At 30.7% G+C, this 20,837-nt stretch overlaps 2 protein-coding genes and 1 non-coding gene across 4 annotated transcripts; all 3 read left to right on the forward strand.

The window, feature by feature from the left end:
• The first annotated feature begins 897 nt into the window (after positions 1–897).
• On the forward strand, positions 898–8,752 carry LOC103859591 (probable leucine-rich repeat receptor-like serine/threonine-protein kinase At3g14840). Of its 2 annotated transcripts, XM_009137149.3 has the most exons (23): positions 925–1,663; positions 1,755–1,929; positions 3,626–3,697; positions 3,818–3,886; positions 3,975–4,046; positions 4,155–4,226; positions 4,516–4,587; positions 4,680–4,751; positions 4,843–4,914; positions 5,002–5,073; positions 5,176–5,247; positions 5,328–5,399; positions 5,483–5,548; positions 5,629–5,691; positions 5,779–5,820; positions 5,895–5,935; positions 6,023–6,396; positions 6,543–6,738; positions 6,832–6,993; positions 7,087–7,205; positions 7,279–7,727; positions 7,811–7,961; positions 8,209–8,752. In XM_009137149.3, exons 1-23 carry the CDS (start codon positions 1,573–1,575, stop codon positions 8,623–8,625), a joined length of 3,063 nt encoding a protein of 1,020 aa, XP_009135397.1. In that variant the 5' UTR covers positions 925–1,572; the 3' UTR covers positions 8,626–8,752. The 2 variants fall into 2 exon arrangements, with proteins under 2 accessions (XP_009135396.1, XP_009135397.1); XM_009137148.3 differs by having other exon boundaries at positions 898–1,663; positions 5,895–6,396.
• A 236-nt stretch (positions 8,753–8,988) lies between these two features.
• LOC103859592 (probable leucine-rich repeat receptor-like serine/threonine-protein kinase At3g14840) lies at positions 8,989–19,298 on the forward strand. Its single transcript, XM_009137150.3, has 23 exons — positions 8,989–10,775; positions 10,873–11,050; positions 11,704–11,775; positions 11,904–11,972; positions 12,066–12,137; positions 12,257–12,328; positions 12,406–12,477; positions 12,568–12,639; positions 12,722–12,793; positions 12,886–12,957; positions 13,060–13,131; positions 13,212–13,283; positions 13,360–13,425; positions 13,497–13,559; positions 13,647–13,694; positions 13,774–13,814; positions 13,903–14,276; positions 14,396–14,591; positions 14,675–14,809; positions 14,904–15,022; positions 15,104–15,552; positions 15,641–15,791; positions 16,217–19,298. The coding sequence occupies exons 1-23, from the start codon at positions 10,682–10,684 to the stop codon at positions 16,631–16,633; spliced, it is 3,048 nt and encodes a 1,015-aa protein (XP_009135398.1). The 5' UTR covers positions 8,989–10,681; the 3' UTR covers positions 16,634–19,298.
• An 826-nt stretch (positions 19,299–20,124) lies between these two features.
• LOC117133096 lies at positions 20,125–20,229 on the forward strand. The gene has a single exon (XR_004456938.1). It is a non-coding gene; the product is annotated as a U6 spliceosomal RNA (small nuclear RNA).
• Positions 20,230–20,837: the final 608 nt, after the last annotated feature.

Below are 20,837 nucleotides of genomic sequence, written 5' to 3' on the forward strand. Positions count from 1 at the left end.
ATATTTAGATTATAATTATAATAAGAGATAGAGAAAAAGACTATAATATTAGTTATTAAAATCATAAACTAAATTAAAGATAAACCAATTATAATTTATTATTGTAATAATCTGTATTTGGATCAATATCTTTAATAATAATTAGAAAACATAGCTATAATATTAGCCATTAAAATCATAGGCTAAATGTAAGATAAACCTAATTAAAATATTACTTAGAATTTGTTAATAATATTTATTGTTAATATATAGTTATTGAATAATGACCCCAAATATCATGATAATGAGAATAAGAAAACATAGCTATAATAGTAGCCATTAAATTCATAAAATAAATATAAGAAAAAAATGAATATTATATTATCAGTAAAATTTGTTAATATATATATATATATATATATATGTATATATATATATATATATATTTATTTATCAATTAACACCCCCAATTATCATGAGAAATACATATCTAAATAATAGTATATATAGATCGGTAGAATTGGTTAATACCTATTGATTAAATAATTATCTAAATATCATGGTCAGATATATATATATAATATTATATATATATAGATATTAAAATAAATTTAAATGAGAATTAATTATTTATCCTAAAATTAAAGATAAACCTAATTATAATTTATTATTGTAATAATATGTATTTGGATCAATATTTTTAGTAAGAATAAAAAATATTGCTATAATATTAGACATTAAAATCATAAAATAAATATAAGATAAAGCTAATTATAATATTATCAGTAGATTTTTTTAAAAATATCTATTGTTAATATTTATTTATTGATTAATAACCCCAAATATCATGATAATAAGAATAAAAAAACATGGGGAAATTTCATGGAGCCATTAAAATCATAAACTAAATATAAGATAAACTGAATATGATATTATCAGTAAAATCTGTATATATTTTTTTTTATTAATTAACAACCCCAATTATCATGAGAAATATATTTAAATAATAGTATATAGATTGGTAGAATTAGTTAATATATATTTATTAATTAATTATCCTAAATATCATAATCATATATATATATATATATATATAATTTTAAATAATTATTATTTAGACTAATGATTTATCCTAAAATTATGGAGCATATGACAAATCAGCAAAATTCTCTTTTCAATTAATAGTATAGATAAAATTCGATAAGAAAACAGAATAAACAAAAATAAAAATAAATTACTTTTTATAGTTATTTTTGTTTATAATAAGACATATGCCAGGATAATAAAGAATATCTATACCAATGGTCAATTATTTTGAGAAAATGCTCAATAACTCGCTGGCCTCCTTTGTTTTTCTCAAACTGGCCTACTTTGTATAGTTTTTGTTTGCAAGTTGTAATAAAATGACCAAAAAAATATATTAAAACTTACATAATGTTATTTTAATAATGTTGACTTACTTATCGTTCTATCTCTCTCTCCCCATTTCTCAAATATCTTCGTCTCTCTCCCCAATTCGTCACATAGACAAACCAACCAATTCTTCACCCTCATCGCATCTCATCACACCACCGAAAAACGCTGGTTTCGATAATGTCGTTCAATCTACTTCTCTTCCCATACTTTATCCTCTTTCTCATTCTCTCCGACTTCGCGTATTCTCAAACATTACCAAAACAAGAAGGTATATCATATGTAATCAGTTATATGATTATAGGGTGTTACATATGTTTTAGTCAATGTATGATTATCTGTGATTTGATTTTTTTTCGAAGTGGATGCTTTAAGAGCCGTAGCGACGGCGTTGAAGAAGAGTAACTGGAAATTCAATGTCAATCCATGCGACCTCACTTCTTCTGATGGTGGTTGGAGAAATCCTAACGCCGGCAAAGGATTTGAAGACGCCGTTACTTGTAACTGCTCCTCCACCGTTTGCCACGTCACCAGCATGTTCGTTCTTCCTCCCTATATACAAAAATATAGTATATCTTGAGCTTGATTGTTTGTAGTTTTTGATTTAGTTTTTGGTTTTTGTTTTTGTAGAAACCATTTTTCATCCAATCAAGATTTTCAATAAATAGATTCCCTAAAATTTAGGGAAACTAGTTTTTGAAAAGTTTAACCAATTTATGAAGAAAAACCAAAAACCAACTTTTGGGAGCTTTTATGAAGAAAAACGAATTTTGATTTTATTTTGTAGAAACTACTATATTTTAATTAATTAATAATTAATAAATAATATTTTCATAAAAATAAAATTATCATAAAATATTTTATACATTAGATATTATTTAAACAATAATGTGAAATATTTTAATTTGTGTTTCATATCTGTAAATCAATTTATATATTTTATAAATAATATTATTTAATTTTAAAACTTAGCTATTAGTTTCTATAAACAAAAAATTGAATTATTTTAATAATTATTAGTTACATTAAAAATAACAAATATTATAAAAACATAATATGTTTTATTAATACAATATATTGTATAATCCTGAGATATAAAAATTGCCATTCAACTTTAAGAAAATATAAATAATTTATATAAGAAAATTTATAATTAGTTTCATAATTTTATGTGTTTTTATTTTTGTATAATTTATAATATTTATATAAGAAACACTAATTATTCAAGTTTTTAAAATTAAAAGATTTTATATAAGAAAAATTTCTAAGTAGTTTCAAAATTTAATTTTTTTTAAATTTTGTGTAATTTATATATATTTTATGTTTTATATTTTATATAATATATTTTCATAAAAATATAATAATTAAAATATATATTGTATTTTATTTTAAAATAATAATCACAGTATTTTGATAAGTTTTAATTGTAAAATCTAAATATTTATGGCTATTTTGTTGTATTATTTTAAAGTAATCTATTAATTAATTTTTGAAAATAAAAAAATACTGCAAAACTAAAAACCAAAAACTAAAAACCAAAAGCTGGAAACCAAAAACTAAAATCTAAAAACCAAAAACTAAAATCTAAAAACCAAAAACTAAAACTAAAATCTAGTGAAACAATCATCACCCTTATCTCCTTTTATAAAACTTTCATTTCCATTATTATATTAAATTATTAACAACGAAGAAATCCAAAATATTATTGATAAACTTAAAAAGAAAAAAAATTAGACTTGGTCGAAGTAGTAGTTCTCCTATTCGGCAATTACTAGACTACCATCAAAGTGATTAAATTATTAATTATTAACCAATTAACACAATTCAAGAGTATTTGCGCTCCTACCAACACTAGATCCTATAATTAGCTAAATACTAAAATCAACTGTGCTCGACTCTTCTAGTGAAAGTGAAGACCATTATAGACTTATTTTAGGTATTTATCTAAGTGCACAATCTATAGTGAGTTTAATTTTAAAAGATTTTAAAATTCATTTTCTAAAGCCCTATTAGGCTACTACTACCATCAAAGTAAATTAGTTGTCTGAATGTAGACAAATCTATGCGCTGTCGCTATTGACCTTTTTAACGCGCCCGTGAGTCTAATTATTTCTAACATGTTGCTTTAATGATAATGCTATTGGGCTGTAAACATAATGGACCTATACTTTGCAAACCATTTTTAAAAGCTAATACTTTCTTCTTTTTCCCTCTTAAAATCTTGCCGAAACAGAGTTCTCAAAGCACAAGACCTCCAAGGATCTCTTCCTAAAGAGCTCGCTGGACTTCCTTTTCTGCAAGAGATGTAAGAACTTGACTAGCAAAATATTTAGCTCTCTAACGTTCTCATTATTACAATATCTGCCGCCAGAACCAATATCTTTCATAAACTAACTTAACTGTCACATTCTTCTTCCGCTTGCAGTGATCTATCTAGAAACTATCTCAACGGTTCCATTCCTCCCGAATGGGGAACCTTGCCACTGGTAAACATGTACGTATCTTTTTTAATCTAGACTTTACATAGATAGATATGTGTGTATAGATTGATTTGAGTAACTTTGTTGGATGATAAAATGCAGCTCACTGCTTGGAAACCGGATAAGTGGTCCAATCCCGAAAGAGATTGGAAACATTACAACTCTTACGAGCCTGTAAGTACACTTATTTGACATTTATGTATTCAACAATGTTTCAGACAATCATACATGTAATTAATTAATATATAATTCGTTTTTTTTGTTTTCTTGAACATTTTTTAGTGTCTTGGAATTCAATCAGATCTCAGGGAAATTACCTCCAGAGCTCGGGAATCTACAGAAAATTGAAAGAATGTAAGAATCCATCTCCAAGTACTCTGAAAAAGGTTACTTCTTCTAGAAGTTATTGGTATTTACAAAAGATGAGACTATGCAGTGACTGACCGGGGTGTAGATGTAAAAAAATTACTGTATAAAACTAAATGAAAATAATAAAAATGGAAAGATATTTTTACAACAATACTTTTTCTCTTACCACTTACACAATAATGCTTTAGGAAATAAGGTTACTACAACCCTTTTTGACATATCTTTAAAATCTAGATAAAACATTAGTAGTAACTTTTATGTTTTCTCTTCGTAGACTTCTTAGCTCGAACTACTTGACCGGGGACATCCCAAGTACATTTTCAAAACTTACTACGTTAACTGATTTGTAAGTACTCCTCTACTTTTCTTTGATCCCAGACAATGTGTTTTGCTGAAGATTCTGACCTTTCTATTACATTGTTATTTTTTGCTTTATAGCCGTATAAGTGACAACCAGTTTATTGGAGTTATACCAGATTTCATCGAGAACTGGATAGAACTTGGAAAACTGTAAGCAAGCAATCATTTTCTCTGATTTTGCATATCGGTATTGGTTACTTATAAAGCTGTAGAATGTTTATATGGATGCATGTTGTTACAGGGTAATTCAAGCAAGTGGTTTAGTTGGAACGATTCCTAGTACCATTGGTCCTCTTGGAAAGTTAACAGACTTGTAAGTACAACAACTTTGCGTGCCGGATTCATTGTTACTGTCAATGATATTTACTGTTTCATTTTTCCAAATTCGAAAATTTTGTAGGAGAATCAGCGACTTGAATGGACCTGGTTCTCCATTTCCACCACTACAAAACATGACATCGCTGAAGACATTGTGAGTTTGAGCCTTAGACTAAACACATTCTGACATTCAGTAATGGTTTCTTCCCACTTTTGTTGAGCCTAACTTACATTTCCACTCGCTGTTTGTTTGCAGGATTCTTAGGAACTCCAATCTTACAGGAGAATTACCTGCTTATCTTGGATCAATCACAACGTTAAAGCTCTTGTTAGTCAACTCTTTTCTTCTTCTACAAGCACAAACTATGAACAATAGTTCAAACTGACATTGTGAAAGTTGTTGTGCAGAGATCTTAGCTTTAACAAACTAAGTGGACCAATCCCAGAAACATATAGCGCTCTTTCGAATGTAGATAACATGTATGATGCTCTTCTTTCCCATTATTTCCCCTTCTTTCTTCATGGTTTGTTGACAGCTTAAGTTTTGTTTTCTGATCTTGCAGTTATTTTACAAGCAACATGTTAACTGGGGAAGTACCAAGTTGGATGGTAGACAAAGGAGACAAGATGTGAGTTTTCCTTTCTTTAACGTTACATGTATACAAAACAAATTTCTTTGTATTGATAAAACTGGATAATTATATTGCAGTGATCTTACTTACAATAACTTCTCCAAAGATCCAAGAACTGCAGAATGTCAGAAGAATTCTGTGTATGAAGAACAATAAAAACTCAAGCTTCTTGTACCTTCAAATTCATTAAAAACATCTTACAGTTTCTTGATTCTATTTATATACAGGAATATGTTTTCAAGCACAAGCCCTTTAGTGGCAAATAACTAGTAAGCTCTTTTCTTCTTTTAATAACTTATCAAAGCTTTGGTTCTAACACCAAACTTGTTATGCTTTGATACAGCTCAAACGTTTCTTGTCTGAGCAACTACATATGTCCAAAGAGTAAGTCTTTGAAGCTATATAATTACATTAACCATATAGCTAAAAATATAGTAGTGCATCTGATTTATCTTTTGTTTATGTTGTCAGCTTTCTATGGCCTTCATATAAACTGTGGTGGTAATGAACTAACAATCAACGGGACTAAGTATGATGCTGATACATCAGATAGACCAATCTTCTATAACAGTAGAAACGGTTGGGTTTCTAGCAACACCGGGAACTTCTTAGATGATGATCGGTCTCCCAAAGAAGTAACCTTATGGACAAATAGATCAGAGCTTAAGATAGCAGAACCTAGGCTTTATACACATGCCCGTCTCTCGGCCATCTCCCTTACTTACTATGCATTGTGTCTTGGAGAAGGAAACTACACAGTTAATCTTCATTTCTCTGAAATTATGTTCAGTGACAATGAAACATATGGTAGTTTGGGAAGACGGTTCTTTGACATATACGTTCAGGTAACTTACTTAAACTTGTCTAAACTATTTTTCTTAACGATGATGTGTTATGATATTAGAGTTATGAGAAATATTACATAGACGAGACTATAATATTTGAAAAGATTGTGATTCTTATAGATATTGGCGTGTGTGGTAATATGCAGGGTAAACTTGAGGTTAAGGATTTTGATATTGTGAATGAGGCAAAAGGTGTTGGAAGAGCTGTTGTTAAGAGTTTTCAAGTTATGATAACAAATGGGAAGTTGGAAATAAGATTGTTTTGGGCTGGTAAAGGAACTCAAGCTATTCCTTCAAGAGGTGTATATGGCTCTCTCATATCAGCTGTATCAGTAGATCCAAGTAAGCTTTGCTAATCTCAAAACTAACTTTTGTTTGAGTGTTGTTTTCCTTGTTGTTTGTCTCTTGATTGTATCTCCCATGATCTTTCTATAGATTTTATTCCTCCAAAGGAAGCTGGCGCTGGAACTGGAGTTGGAAGCTCTATTGGCATTGTAGTTGGTGCTGTAGTTGCTTCTACGGTATTTCTTGTGCTTTTAATCGGAGGTATTTTATGGTGGAGAGGCTGCTTGAGACCCAAGAGTCAGATGGAGAAGGGTACTTATAAAGATTAAACCTTTAACCATCCATTTTTAGTTGAAAGTGTATATATGTATCTTCCAAAACTTAACGGTGTTGCTTCACTTTCAGATTTCAAGAACTTGGATTTCCAGATTAGTTCCTTCTCCTTGAAGCAAATCAAAGTTGCTACAGACAACTTTGATCCAGCAAACAAAATAGGAGAAGGTGGCTTTGGTCCTGTACACAAGGTTAGCATCATAATGTTATTGACATTTTTATGAGAAAAGGAATAAGAAAGGTTTGTCCATTGTATGAATATAGGGAAAGTTGACAGATGGAACCGTAATTGCAGTGAAGCAACTATCATCTAAATCAAAGCAAGGGAACAGAGAGTTCTTGAACGAGATTGGTATGATCTCCGCATTACAACATCCACATTTGGTTAAACTATATGGATGTTGCGTTGAAGGTGGCCAGCTCTTGCTAGTCTACGAGTACTTAGAAAACAACAGTCTCGCAAGAGCACTTTTCGGTCCTCAAGAGACTCAAATACGGCTAGATTGGCCAACGAGGCAGAATATTTGCGTCGGGATAGCAAGAGGATTAGCTTACCTCCACGAGGAATCAAGACTCAAGATTGTACACAGAGACATCAAAGCCACTAATGTCTTGCTGGACAAGGAACTTAACCCAAAAATTTCAGATTTCGGTCTTGCAAAGCTTGATGAAGACGAAAACACACACATGAGCACACGAGTTGCAGGAACATAGTGAGTCATTCAACCAATCAATCACAAAGAAGTTTAATCTCTCTTTAGATTTCTTGTAACCAAAGCAATCTTTTGTTGTGCAGTGGATACATGGCTCCAGAGTATGCTATGAGAGGTCATTTGACAGATAAAGCAGACGTATACAGCTTTGGCGTCGTGGCTCTTGAAATAGTTCATGGAAGAAGCAACACGAGCGCACAATCTAAGGCCGAGACCTTCTACCTCCTTGATTGGGTAAGTTATTTTTTGCCTCTTAAGATTTATGGGGTTTGAAACAATGAGTAAACATATATTTTCAAAACTCATTTGGAGCAGAGAAAAAAAAAAATATATATATACATATATAATATATATTAACCGCTAATACTTTGGGACCATATAAGAATGTTTCATCTAGCTATACTCAGAACTGGTTTGGTTAAACCCTAAACACACATTTGAACAAGAAAGTCATGAACCTGAATCTTGATTTATTCCACAGGTACATGTTCTAAGGGAGCAAAACAAGCTGATGGAAGTAGTAGACCCGAGGCTTGGAACAGATTACAACAGAGAAGAAGCAAAGACGATGATCCATATTGGGATCCTCTGCACCAGTCAAGTTCCGTCGGACAGACCGTCTATGTCGACCGTGGTGAGTATGCTCGAAGGACACTCCACGGTGGATGTTGAGAAGCTTCTTGAAGCTTCATTCAACAGAGGAAACGAGAAAGACGAAGAGAGCGTGAGAGCGATGAAGAAGCATTACGCAATGATAGGTGGAGAGGTGATGACGAATGTGACTGATCAGACTACAACCACAGACGGACCATTCACGTCGTCTTCTACGTCCACGGCCAACGCCGGTGATCTTTACCCTGTTAAGCTTGATTCTGCTTATTGGAACTCTAGAGTTTGATCATGCATGGTTTATGTTTTTGCAAGAAACAAATCAAAAATTAAATTACGGAGCAAGTAATTACGACTCTCTTTGTTTTGCTTTTTGTAAAGTATTCTTTTAACGTTTATTTAAGACAATTTGAAGACTACGTTTCTTGAAACAGAATATGCGATATCTTAAGAGATTAAAAATGTCCAAAACAATTTATATGAAGTTATTATGAATTATGGAGCACGTAACTATGAATCTTTTGTTTATATAATGCTATTGTATAATAAAATAAAATAAAAATATGGATTAAGCAATTATGAAATAGTTAACAAAAAAAAAGTAATTAGGAATCTTTTTTTGTTTGTAAAATCTCTTTATGTTTGAATTACATTTATTTATTTTTTTATTTTTTTTGATCAATAATTACGTTTATTTTTATGTTAGACAATTTGAAGGTTATTTCTTGAAATATAATATGGGATATATTAAGAGATTAAACAAGTCCAAAACAATTTAGATGAAGTAATGCGAGTGAAGACAAAATATTGTTGTTCTGTTAACATATTTTCTTGTTTTGCATTTTAAGCATGATTTGGCGTTTAGTCAAAACAAAAAGTATTATTTGGCGTTTAGTTTTATGAATAGAATCAGTGTTTTTATGGTTTATAAATTTTTATACAAAAATGAAAGTTAAATTTCAGTCGGCTTATTGGGAAAATAGAGCTTAATATGCCGTCTCTGATGAAAATGTTTTGTCATATCTACTCTATTAAAATAGAATCCTATTTTTTATCTATCATACATAAGTTTATGTTAGACCATTCATTTGAAATTTAACTAAACATCTTAAAATTACTCATATATGATATTTTTCCTAACAAAAACAATATATATCTAAACAATAACATTTCTAAAAAACATAAATATATTGTCATTAGGTAATCATCATTTGACTGATTCTCATATTTAATATAGACCATATTTTATATATTCAGTAACTAATTTTGAAATTAAACAGTATAGTCTAATTCTTTTAAAATTATCAAATTAAATTTTTAAATAAAACAAAATAAAAAATATTTTATTAGTTGTAACATTTTATGTTGATATGTTTAGTAAAAATAAAAACATTAAACTGAAATATTAAATATTAAATAAAATAATATAACAAAAATATAACAAAAATAATTTAATTTATTCACATAAAAAAATTTCTAAACAAAGAAGCTAATAATTTTTTTTATTAATTCATATAAAACTAATGTTTAAAATTGAACTATTAATATTGATCTTGCACTTTAAATAAATAAACAAAAATACTTCATTAATATATGATTTGTACAATATCATCAAACAAATTTCAACAAATATAAATTTTCAAAATAAAAATTATATACATAAAATTGATATTAGATATATATCTTTATAACATATTTTATATTTTAAATATTAATTTAAAAATATAAATATATCCGTACGGATGTGCGGGTTAATATCTAGTTATTTTTGACAGCTTGGTTTGTGCTGCGGGAGTAGGAAGTGCAGCATTATTTGCTACTCCCTCTGTTTTTTTATTTGATGTTATAGAGATTTAACGCTAATTACCCGCGTGGAAGTATCTAGGTATAAATATATCATTCCACCAATTCCATGAATAATTAGATAAAATTCAAAGAAAACTATTCTGCAACAAATTTGTTTATGAATGAATGGAATAAAATCCATTCTATTTTTTGTTGTATTTCATTCTTATATTTCCATATATTATTCCACTAATTCCATATTAGTTTATCAGTTATGGCCAAAATCACACATGTTATAAGAAAGTTTTTTTATATGAATAACTTAACATTTTAAAAATAAAAATTTTAATCATTTTTCTCATTGTATGTTCTTTTAGTCAAAATAAATATTTTTTAACTCTTTTTGGAGATTCACCCTATTTATTAATAATGATGTACTTATCATCTTCTTTCTCTCTCCCCATTTCTCATATATCTTTGCGAGTCTCTCTTCCCTCACATGCATAGACAAACCAACCACTTCTTCACACTCATTGCATAACATCGCGGCTAATTTAACAATGTCGTTGAACCGACTTATCTTCCCTTTCTTCATCCTCGTCTCTCTCATCCTCTCCGGCTTCGCGTCCTCTCAGACATTACCCAAAGAAGAAGGTATCATACATATATAATCAGTTTATACGGTGGTTACGTTATATGTTTGAGTCAGTGTACGATTTGGTAGTTATCTGTGATTTGAATTTTTTCGCAGTGGATGCTTTAAGAGCCGTAGCGACGGCTTTAAAGAAGAGTAACTGGAATTTCAATGTCGATCCATGCGACCTCACCTCATCTGAAGGTGGTTGGAGAAATCTTAACGCCACCAGCAAACAATTTGCAGACACCGTTACTTGTAACTGCTCCTCCACCGTTTGCCATGTCACAAGCATGTTCGTTCCTCCCCTTCTCCCTTTATAAAATTTGATATTTCCATCATTTTGTTTTTGTTCAAACATTTCCATCATTATATTAATTATTAACCATGGAGAAATTCAAAATATTATTGATTATTTAAAAAAAAATAGATTTGGTCTAAGTAGTAGTTCTTATTCACCAAACCCTATTAGGCTACCACTACCATCAAAATGATTAATTAAGAATTTAAAATAGATTTATTTAATTTAAAATATATATTGCTCATCTCTTTTTCATCTGTTCTTATATATAAAACATATTTATGATTCTTTATAAAATAACAATATTAAATATTGATTATTATCCATGGAAAAATCAATTTGTATTGATAATTTTTAAATTTTAAATTTTAAATTTCATTTTCCAAAGGCCTATTAGGCTACTACTACCATCAAAGTACTTTTTTTTAGTTCTCTGAATATAGATAAAATCTATGTGATGTCGCTGCTGTTGACGCGTTTTGTTCAGTCCGTGAGTCTAATTCTTAAACTAATTACTTTCACACATGTTGCTTTGATGCAAATGCTATTGGGCTGGAAACATAATGGCCTACTATATTTTGTAAACCCTTTTTGAAAAAAGCTAATACTTTCTTATTTTTTTCCTCTTGTAAATCTTGTTGAAACAGAGTTCTCAAGGCACAAAGCCTCCAAGGATCTCTTCCTAAAGAGTTTGCAGGACTTCCTTTTCTGCAAGAGATGTAAGAACCTGAATAGCAGCAAAATCATTACCACTCAAAACGTTCTCATTATTACAATATCTCCCACCACGACCAGTATCTTTCATTAACTAACTTTAACGGACACATTATTCTTCTTTCTCTTGCAGTGATCTGTCTAGAAACTATCTCAACGGTTCCATTCCTCCCGAATGGGGAACCCTGCCACTTGTAAACATGTATGTATCTATTTTCATCTAGACTTTACATGTCTGTATATGTATGAATGTATAGATTGATTAGATTTAACTTTGTTGGATGATGAAATGCAGCTCACTGCTTGCAAACCGGATAAGCGGTCCAATACCGAAAGAGATTGGAAACATTACAACCCTTAAGACCCTGTGAGTACACTTCTTTGATCTTTACGTCTTCAACAATGTTTCAGACAATATATACTTGGAAGTAATAATATATGATTCGTTTTTATTTTCTTTGTGTTCTTGAACATTTGGTTTTCTAGTGTCTTGGAATCTAATCAGATCTCAGGGAACTTACCTCCAGAGCTCGGGAATCTACAAAACATTGATAAAATGTAAGAATCTTTTTCCAAGTTCTCTAAAATAGGTTCAGTTACGTACTAATGATGAGACTATGTTTTTCTATTTGTAGCCTTCTTGGCACGAACTACTTGACTGGAGACATCCCAAGTACATTTTCCAAACTTACTACGTTGATTGATTTGTAAGTACTCCTCTGCTTTGCTTAGATCACAGACATTGTGTTTTTCTGATGATTCTGACATTTTTATTACATTGTTTTCTTGCTTTATAGCCGTATAAGTGACAACCAGTTTACCGGAACTATACCAGATTTCATCAAGAACTGGACAAAACTTTTTAAACTGTAAGCAGACATTCAGTTTCTTTTGGTATCGGTATTGGCTACTTATTAAGCTATGGAATTATATTAATGCATGTTGTTATAGGGCTATTCAAGCAAGTGGTTTAGTTGGACCGATTCCTAGTACCATTGGTACTCTTGTGAAATTAACAGACTTGTAAGTACACCAAGTTTGTGTGTGTGATTCGTTGTTACCGTCAATGATATTTACTGTTTCTTTTTTTTTTTCCAAATTTGAAACTTTTGTAGGAGAATCAGTGACTTGAATGGACCTGGTTCTCCATTTCCACCAATACAAAACATGACATCGCTGAAGACATTGTGAGTTTGAGCCTTAGACTAAACACATTCTGACATTCAGTAATGGTTTCTTCCCACTTTTGTTGAGCCTAACTTACATTTCCACTCGCTGTTTGTTTGCAGGATTCTTAGGAACTCCAATCTTACAGGAGAATTACCTGCTTATCTTGGATCAATCACAACGTTAAAGCTCTTGTTAGTCAACTCTTTTCTTCTTCTACAAGCACAAACTATGAACAATAGTTCAAACTGACATTGTGAAAGTTGTTGTGCAGAGATCTTAGCTTTAACAAACTCAGTGGACCAATCCCAGCAACATATAGCAATCTTTGGAATGTAGATAACATGTATGATGCTCTTCTTTCCCCCTTTATTTCTTCATGGTTTGTATGAAAGCTTAAGTTTAGTTCTCTGATCTTGCAGATATTTTACAAGTAACATGTTGAATGGGGAAGTACCAAGGTGGGCGGTAGACAAAGGAAACAATATGTGAGTTTTTCTTCAACTATATATTTATACAACACAGCACATCATGATAATACATTTTTTTTATATTGCAGTGATCTTACTTACAATAACTTCTCCAAAGATCGAACAACTAAAGAATGTTCGCTGCGTAATGCGTATGAAGAACAATAAAACTCAAGCTTCTTGTACCCTTCAAATTCATTAAAAAAATCCTACAGTTTCTTGATTTTTTTTATATACAGGAATATGTTTTCAAGCACAACCACAAGCCCTTTAGCGGCAAATAACTAGTAAGTTTTCTTTCTTCTTTTCATAACTTATAAAAGCTTTGGTTCTAACATCAAATTTGACATTTTTTTTTTGATACAGCTCAAACGTTGCTTGTCTGAGTTACTACATATGTCCTAAGAGTAAGTCTTTGAAGCTATATAATTACATTAACCATATAGCTAAATATCTAGGAGTGCAACTGATTTATCTTTTGTTTTATGTTGTCAGCATTTTATGGCCTTCATATAAACTGTGGTGGTGATGAACTAACAGTCAACGGGACTATGTATGATTCGGATACATGGGAGAAACCATTCCATGACGGTAGTCGAACCGGTTGGGTTTCTAGCAACACCGGGAACTTCTTGGACGATGAACGGGATCTCAAAGTAACAACCTTATGGACAAATACATCAGAGCTTAAGACAGCAGAGCCTAGTCTTTACACACAGGCCCGTCTCTCGGCCATTTCCCTCACTTACTTGGCATTGTGTCTTGGAAACGGAAGCTATACAGTTAAACTTCATTTCGCTGAAACTATGTTCGGTAACAATGAAACCTATAGCAGTTTGGGGAGACGATTCTTTGACATATATGTTCAGGTAATGTTTTTTTAACACTGATTTACTATGATATAACATTATGGGAAATATTACATATAAGTCTATAATATTTGAAAATATTGTAATGCTTATAGATATTGGGGTGTGTGGATGTGCAGGGTAAACTTGTGGTTAAGGATTTTGATATTGTGAGTGAGGCAAAAGGTGCTGGAAGAGTTGTGGTTAAGAGTTTTCAAGTTATGATTACAAATGGGATGTTGGAAATAAGATTGTTTTGGGCTGGTAAAGGAACTCAAGCTATTCCTGTAAGAGGTTCATATGGCGTTCTCATATCAGCTGTATCGGTAGATCCAAGTAAGCTTTACTAAACCCAAAACTAACCTTTTTGTTGTCGTTGTTGTTGTCTCTTGACTTTTTCTCCCATGATATTGCTATAGATTTCAATGTTAGTGGAACCTCTATTGGCATAATAGTTGGTGCTGCAGTGGCTTCGTTGGTGTTTCTTGTGCTTCTAATCGTTGGTATTTTATGGTGTAGAGGTTGCTTTAGACCCAAGAGTCAGATGGAGAAAGGTATTTATAACGTCTTATACCTTTAACAATCCTTTTTGAGTTGAAAGTGTATGTATCTTCCAAAACCTAACGGTGTTTCTTCTTCACCTTTCAGATTTCAAGAACTTGGATTTCCAGATTAGTTCCTTCTCCTTGAAGCAAATCAAAGATGCTACAGACAACTTTTATCCAGCAAATAAGATAGGAGAAGGTGGCTTTGGTCCTGTACACAAGGTTAGCATCATAATGTAGTTGATATTATTATGATATAAAAAGAAAAGATGAGCTAAAGGTTTGTCCATTGTATGAATACAGGGAAAGCTACCTAATGGAACTTTAATCGCGGTGAAGCAGCTGTCGTCTAAATCAAACCAAGGGAACAGAGAGTTCTTGAACGAGATTGGTATGATCTCTGCTCTAGAGCATCCACATCTGGTTAAACTATACGGATGCTGCGTGGAAGGTGGCCAGCTCTTGCTAATCTACGAGTACTTAGTAAACAACAGTCTCGCTAGAGCACTTTTCGGTCCTCTAGAGACTCAAATACGACTAGACTGGCCGATAAGGCAGAAGATCTGCGTCGGAATAGCAAGAGGATTAGCTTACCTCCACGAGGAATCAAGACTCAAGATTGTACACAGAGACATCAAAGCTACTAATGTCTTGCTGGACAAGGAACTAAACCCGAAGATTTCGGATTTCGGTCTTGCTAAGCTTGATGAACAAGAAGACACACACATGAGCACACGAGTCGCAGGAACATAGTGAGTCGTTTAACCATTCAATCACAAAGAAGGAAGTTTTAGCTTTGTTTAGATTTCTCGTGACCAAAGCAATCTGTTGGTTGTGCAGTGGATACATGGCTCCAGAGTATGCGATGAGAGGTCATTTGACAGATAAAGCAGACGTCTACAGCTTTGGCGTCGTGGCTCTAGAGATCGTTCATGGAAGAGGCAACACGAGCGCACGTTCCAAAGCCGAGACCTTCTACCTTCTTGACTGGGTACATTATCTTATTCACCTCTAAAACCCTAGACTAGGCATAACCACGTTTATTCGGAATTGAAGAATTGGACTTAACAGGAAAAATGGAAAATTATCCAATTTTTTATTCAAAACCTTGAAAAACTGATATTAAATACGAAAAAATGACTTTTTAAATTTGAATTAACCAAAAATTGAAACCGAGCCAAGTCCGGGCCAAAATTATTTTGGATATTAACTGATTCCCAATTTCTTTTATCCGAACCGAACTAACTGAATTTTCTAAATATCCGAATGGGTATTATATTTCTAGAACCAAAAAAAAAAAATCTGAAATAAACTGAACCTAACCAAATCGATACCTAGAGTGCACATACCTATCCTAGACCCTAAAGACATGTCTGAACAAGAAGTCATGAACCTGAATCTTGATTTATTCCGCAGGTACACGTTCTAAGGGAGCAAAACAAGCTGATGGAAGTAGTAGACCCGAGGCTTGGAACAGACTACAACAGAGAAGAAGCAATGAAGATGATCCAGATTGGTATCCTCTGCACCAGTCTAGTTCCGTCGGACAGACCGTCGATGTCGACGGTGGTGAGCATGCTCGAAGGACACTCCACGGTGGATGTTGAGGAGCTTCTTGAAAATTCGTTCAGTAGGGGAAATGAGAAAGACGAAGAGAGTGTGAGGGCGATGAAGAGGCATTTCGCGATGATAGGTGGACAGGAGATGACGAATGTGACGAAGCATACTACAAACAACGACGGACCATTCACTTCGTCGTCTTCGTCCTCGGCCAACGCCGGTGATCTTTACCCTGTTAAGCTTGACTCTGCTTACTGGAACTCTAGAGTTTGATCATGGATTATGTTTTTGCAAGAAACAAAACAACAATTAAATTACGGGGGAAGTAATTATGACCCTCTTTTTTTGTGCAAAATTATGACTCTCTTTGTTTCGCTTTTTGTACGTAAAGTTTTCTTTTAATGTTTGAATTACAATTGTCCTGTTTAAGACAATCTGAAGACTACGTTTGATGAAACAGAATATGAGATATCTTAAGAGATTAAACATGTCCAAACCGATTTATATGAAGTAATTATGAATTATGGAGTAAGCAACTATGAATCTTTTTATTTTGTGCTTTATATAATGCTTTTGTAAAATAAAATAAAAATATGGAGTAAGTAATTATGAAATAGTTTACAAAAAAAAAAAATTATGAATCTTATTCTTTGTAAAATTTCCTTATATTTGAATCACGATATGTTTTATGCAAGACAATTTGAAGGTTACATTTCTTGAAATTGAATATGAGATATATTGAGAGATTAAACAGGTCCAAAACAATTTAGATGAAGTAATGCGAGGGAAGACAAAATATTGTTGTTCTGTTAATATCTTTTCTTGTTTTGCAATTGAAGTATGATTTGGCGATTAGTTTTGTGAATAGAATCAATGTTGTGGTTTGTAAACTTTTATACAAAAATCTACTATATTAAAATAGAGTCCTATTTAAAATTTATCTTGGTACATGATATTTGGTCCACTTAATACACTATTTATTCCAATGGATTAATCTATCATATTATTTGCGAAGTAAATTTTTGGAATCGAGCTCTCACGTTAAAAGTTAGAGTGGTTAATATCGTTTATACCCTTAATGAATAAAATCTATAAATTAACTAAAACATAAAAACGAATTTAAAATTATTTGGTTAGATAAGTTATTATTAATAATAAAAAAAACTTATCCAAAATCTGAAATATATATTTTAAAATAAAATATAATTCCTATATTTTTTTGTTGTTATCCGAAAACATATTTTAATAAAAAATTTAAATACTAAAAATTTAAAACTAAAACACACAGAAAAAATATATCTTAATATTATTCAAAAAATAATTTTAGATAATTTTTATTACATGTCAATATAAAAAAAATTTAGTTGAGGGGTTTTAAGGTTAAAACCTCATAAATCTTCTATCTTTTACTATATTATATTAAAATAAATATAAATTCATGTATATAGTTTTATGTATATTTTTATGTGTTTATAAATGTTTTGAAGATTATTTTACATAATAATAGATATTTTATTAAAATAAAAAACTTTAGCGTATATATAAAATTTAATATTAAATTAATTATTAAATATTTTAAAAGCATGAAAATAACTTATTCAATTTTTTTTTGAATTGATAATATATTTCTTTACAAAATTTTATAAAATTATTAAGCCCGCAAGTGCGGGCAAAACAGCTAGTTTTTCTATGTTCAAATAAAATCTTCCGTTTAATAGGCTAATATAACAAACTCATATCGAAATTACATCATATTATGTGCCTAATATTAAAGTACTTATCTCAATGAATTAATAATCCACGTACATACGTCGTTGGGAAACACAGTACTCTCCATATTAAAATTGAACATTAGATTCTCCACGTACATACATTGGAGTTTTCCATATCAATGTTCAATCACTACCCAAAATTAGGATGATAAAGTGTCAAAACTCCAATGGAGAATCACTGATTTGATATGATAGACTAGGTGATAACCCGCGTCCTACGCAGATAAATGACCAAAAGAGATTTTTACTTTTAATCTACTGATATTAGGAATTTTAAAGTTATACACATAAATATTAGATCTAATAAAATATATAGTCTTGAAAGGCTTCAAATCGAAAACAAATTTAAAGCCAGACACGTGTTTGCCTGGGAGAATGTTTTGGTATAGAAGTTTGAGAAGAAGGGTGTAATGTTTCTATGCATTGTAAACAACATATAAATTAAGAACCAAACCGCAAGACGCGGGTTAATGACATAAAATCAAATCGCCGTAGTTAAAGATAATATTACCTATTTTCTTTCACATAACTTGCGATCCAAAACATTATTAAAACTTACCTTAAATTTGAAAACATAATCAAGCTTCCCTTTTATATGAAAAATTGAATAAAATCAATAAAAGTAAAATTATTATTTGATTTATAACAATTGAATTCATAATCTAACCTCCTTATACGGGGGTGAGATGATTACCTAGAAAGCCAAACAATTTTTTAAAGGCTAATTCGTTTAAATTATATAAAATAAAATATAATAGACCAATTCGTTTAACAAATAGATTTCTATAGGCAAATTCGTCTAAAAGATATAATCTAAATTAGATAGATTTTGAGTACATTTTAAAATGCATATGTCGACTTTGTGTAAACCTTTTATCTTTTTGAAAAAGGACAGTGTAAACTTTAGTTGAATATAATAATTTATCATCTATGCACTTTGTCACTATTTTTTATTATCTTCTATAGTTCTTTCTTTCCCATAAAAAAAAGTATCTAAATCAAAGGATTCCCACTTTTTTAGAATTGGGATCATATAGTAACAGAAAAAAGTGATCATTAATGTAATGAGCAGTTTATACTAAAAATAATTTCATGAGCAGTAAGTAATGAGCACGCGGAAAAAAATGTAGTAGGCAAAGAAAAATAATAAATCTATATTATTAAAACTAAAGTACATTTGATACTGTTTGGAAACTTAGATAGTAGATTAAATGAAAGTTGTTTGGAAACAAGGATAGCAGATTAAATATGTTTTTAATTTACATATTTAGTCACTGTATTTCTTTCTCATTTACAGATTCTGTCATTTGAAATCTTAGATAACAGATTAAATGAAAATTATTTGGAAACAGAGATAGCAAATTAAATATTTCTTTTTATTTACACATTTAGTCATTGCATTTCTTTCTTATTTACAAATCTGCCACTTCACTTAAAATCAAAAATTTTAATTAATTACAATGAATTGTTATTTCTTTTTTCTGAAAATAAAAAAAAATAAACTGTAATATATAGTATATATTAATCAGCTACGATACAATTTTCAAGAAAACCAAATATCATAAAATTAATAATAATTCATAAAAACCTATTGTAAAAAATTAAATAATTTTTAAATAAATAAATAAAAAAATCAATAGGTTAATATATGAATATTACAATTACATTAAATTGCATCAAGTTATAAAATTAAAAAAATATAATATTACGCACAGATAAAAAATTATTATCTAACATCTATATTATAATATAATATATTATACTCTAAATATATTTTACAAAACATAAAAATATATATGGACATTTTATAAAATCCATGATTTATAAATTTATATTGAACGCAAGTTAAATCCAACATCCGTGCGGGGGCGCGGGTCAAAATCTAGTGAGACCTTATGATATGATCAGGCCCATTAAAGCTTTTAGCCACGTGAAGTGAACAGTCCCACATCGCTCAGGCGAGGAGAAGAAGTTGTGTTTATATGGCGACAGAGTCATGGAAGTGATTGTCCGATAAAATTAGAACGATACAGAGAAGATTAGCATGGTTCCTGCACAAAGATGACATGCACAAATCGAGAAATGGTCCAAATTTTTTTGATCTTTTTTCAAATCGGGTTCTTATTATGGGTTTCGTTTTTGGGGTTCATGCGTTCTGTTTCTCCTGGTTTTCGATTTTAAGTTTTTTTCAGTAGTAAACTAGTAATTGAAACTTTTGTCCGAGTTCTGTTCGCTATTACAGTTCTTTCAAGTTACGAGAGTCAATGCGTTTTGTTAACCAGTAATCCGGTACGGAATGTATTAAACCAGTAAACCAACAGAACTTATCTTGACGAAACCCTCTAGCTGCTTCAGATGGACTGAGTACCTAAAGTGTAAACTATTGATATGAAGGAAAACTTGATTTACTGTTTGTCGATACCATTATTATCATCGTCAAAGATTTGTTTATTTAAAGAAGAAAACATTTTTGTTTTACCAAAAAAAATAATCTCTTTATGTGGAACATAACAAAAAATGCTGAACCAGAATCACACACCATTGGATCATCCTCAAACTTTGGCTTTGCGCGTAAAATTCATGTCAGACAAAGCTTTTTCTTCTTCTAAAATTGTCACATTTAAGCCAAAAAAAGATTTGTATTTAGAGCATTTCCAAAAAGAAATTTTATTTTACAATTTCTAAAACTTTATATTTAAAATTTA

Source organism: Brassica rapa, chromosome A03, assembly GCF_000309985.2.
Source record: "Brassica rapa cultivar Chiifu-401-42 chromosome A03, CAAS_Brap_v3.01, whole genome shotgun sequence".
NCBI lineage: Eukaryota > Viridiplantae > Streptophyta > Magnoliopsida > Brassicales > Brassicaceae > Brassica > Brassica rapa.

Bases quoted from the DNA above. Each gene is read 5' to 3' on its own strand.
- LOC103859591 (XM_009137148.3), top strand. From the start codon at position 1,573: ATGTCGTTCAATCTACTTCTCTTCCCATACTTTATCCTCTTTCTCATT. The intron at 4,752-4,842 runs GTAAGCAAGCAA...ATGTTGTTACAG, and splicing joins TGGATAGAACTTGGAAAACT to GGTAATTCAAGCAAGTGGTT. The intron at 5,248-5,327 runs GTTAGTCAACTC...GTTGTTGTGCAG, and splicing joins ATCACAACGTTAAAGCTCTT to AGATCTTAGCTTTAACAAAC.
- LOC103859592 (XM_009137150.3), top strand. From the start codon at position 10,682: ATGTCGTTGAACCGACTTATCTTCCCTTTCTTCATCCTCGTCTCTCTC. The intron at 12,794-12,885 runs GTAAGTACACCA...AAACTTTTGTAG, and splicing joins CTTGTGAAATTAACAGACTT to GAGAATCAGTGACTTGAATG. The intron at 13,560-13,646 runs GTATGAAGAACA...TTTTATATACAG, and splicing joins GAATGTTCGCTGCGTAATGC to GAATATGTTTTCAAGCACAA.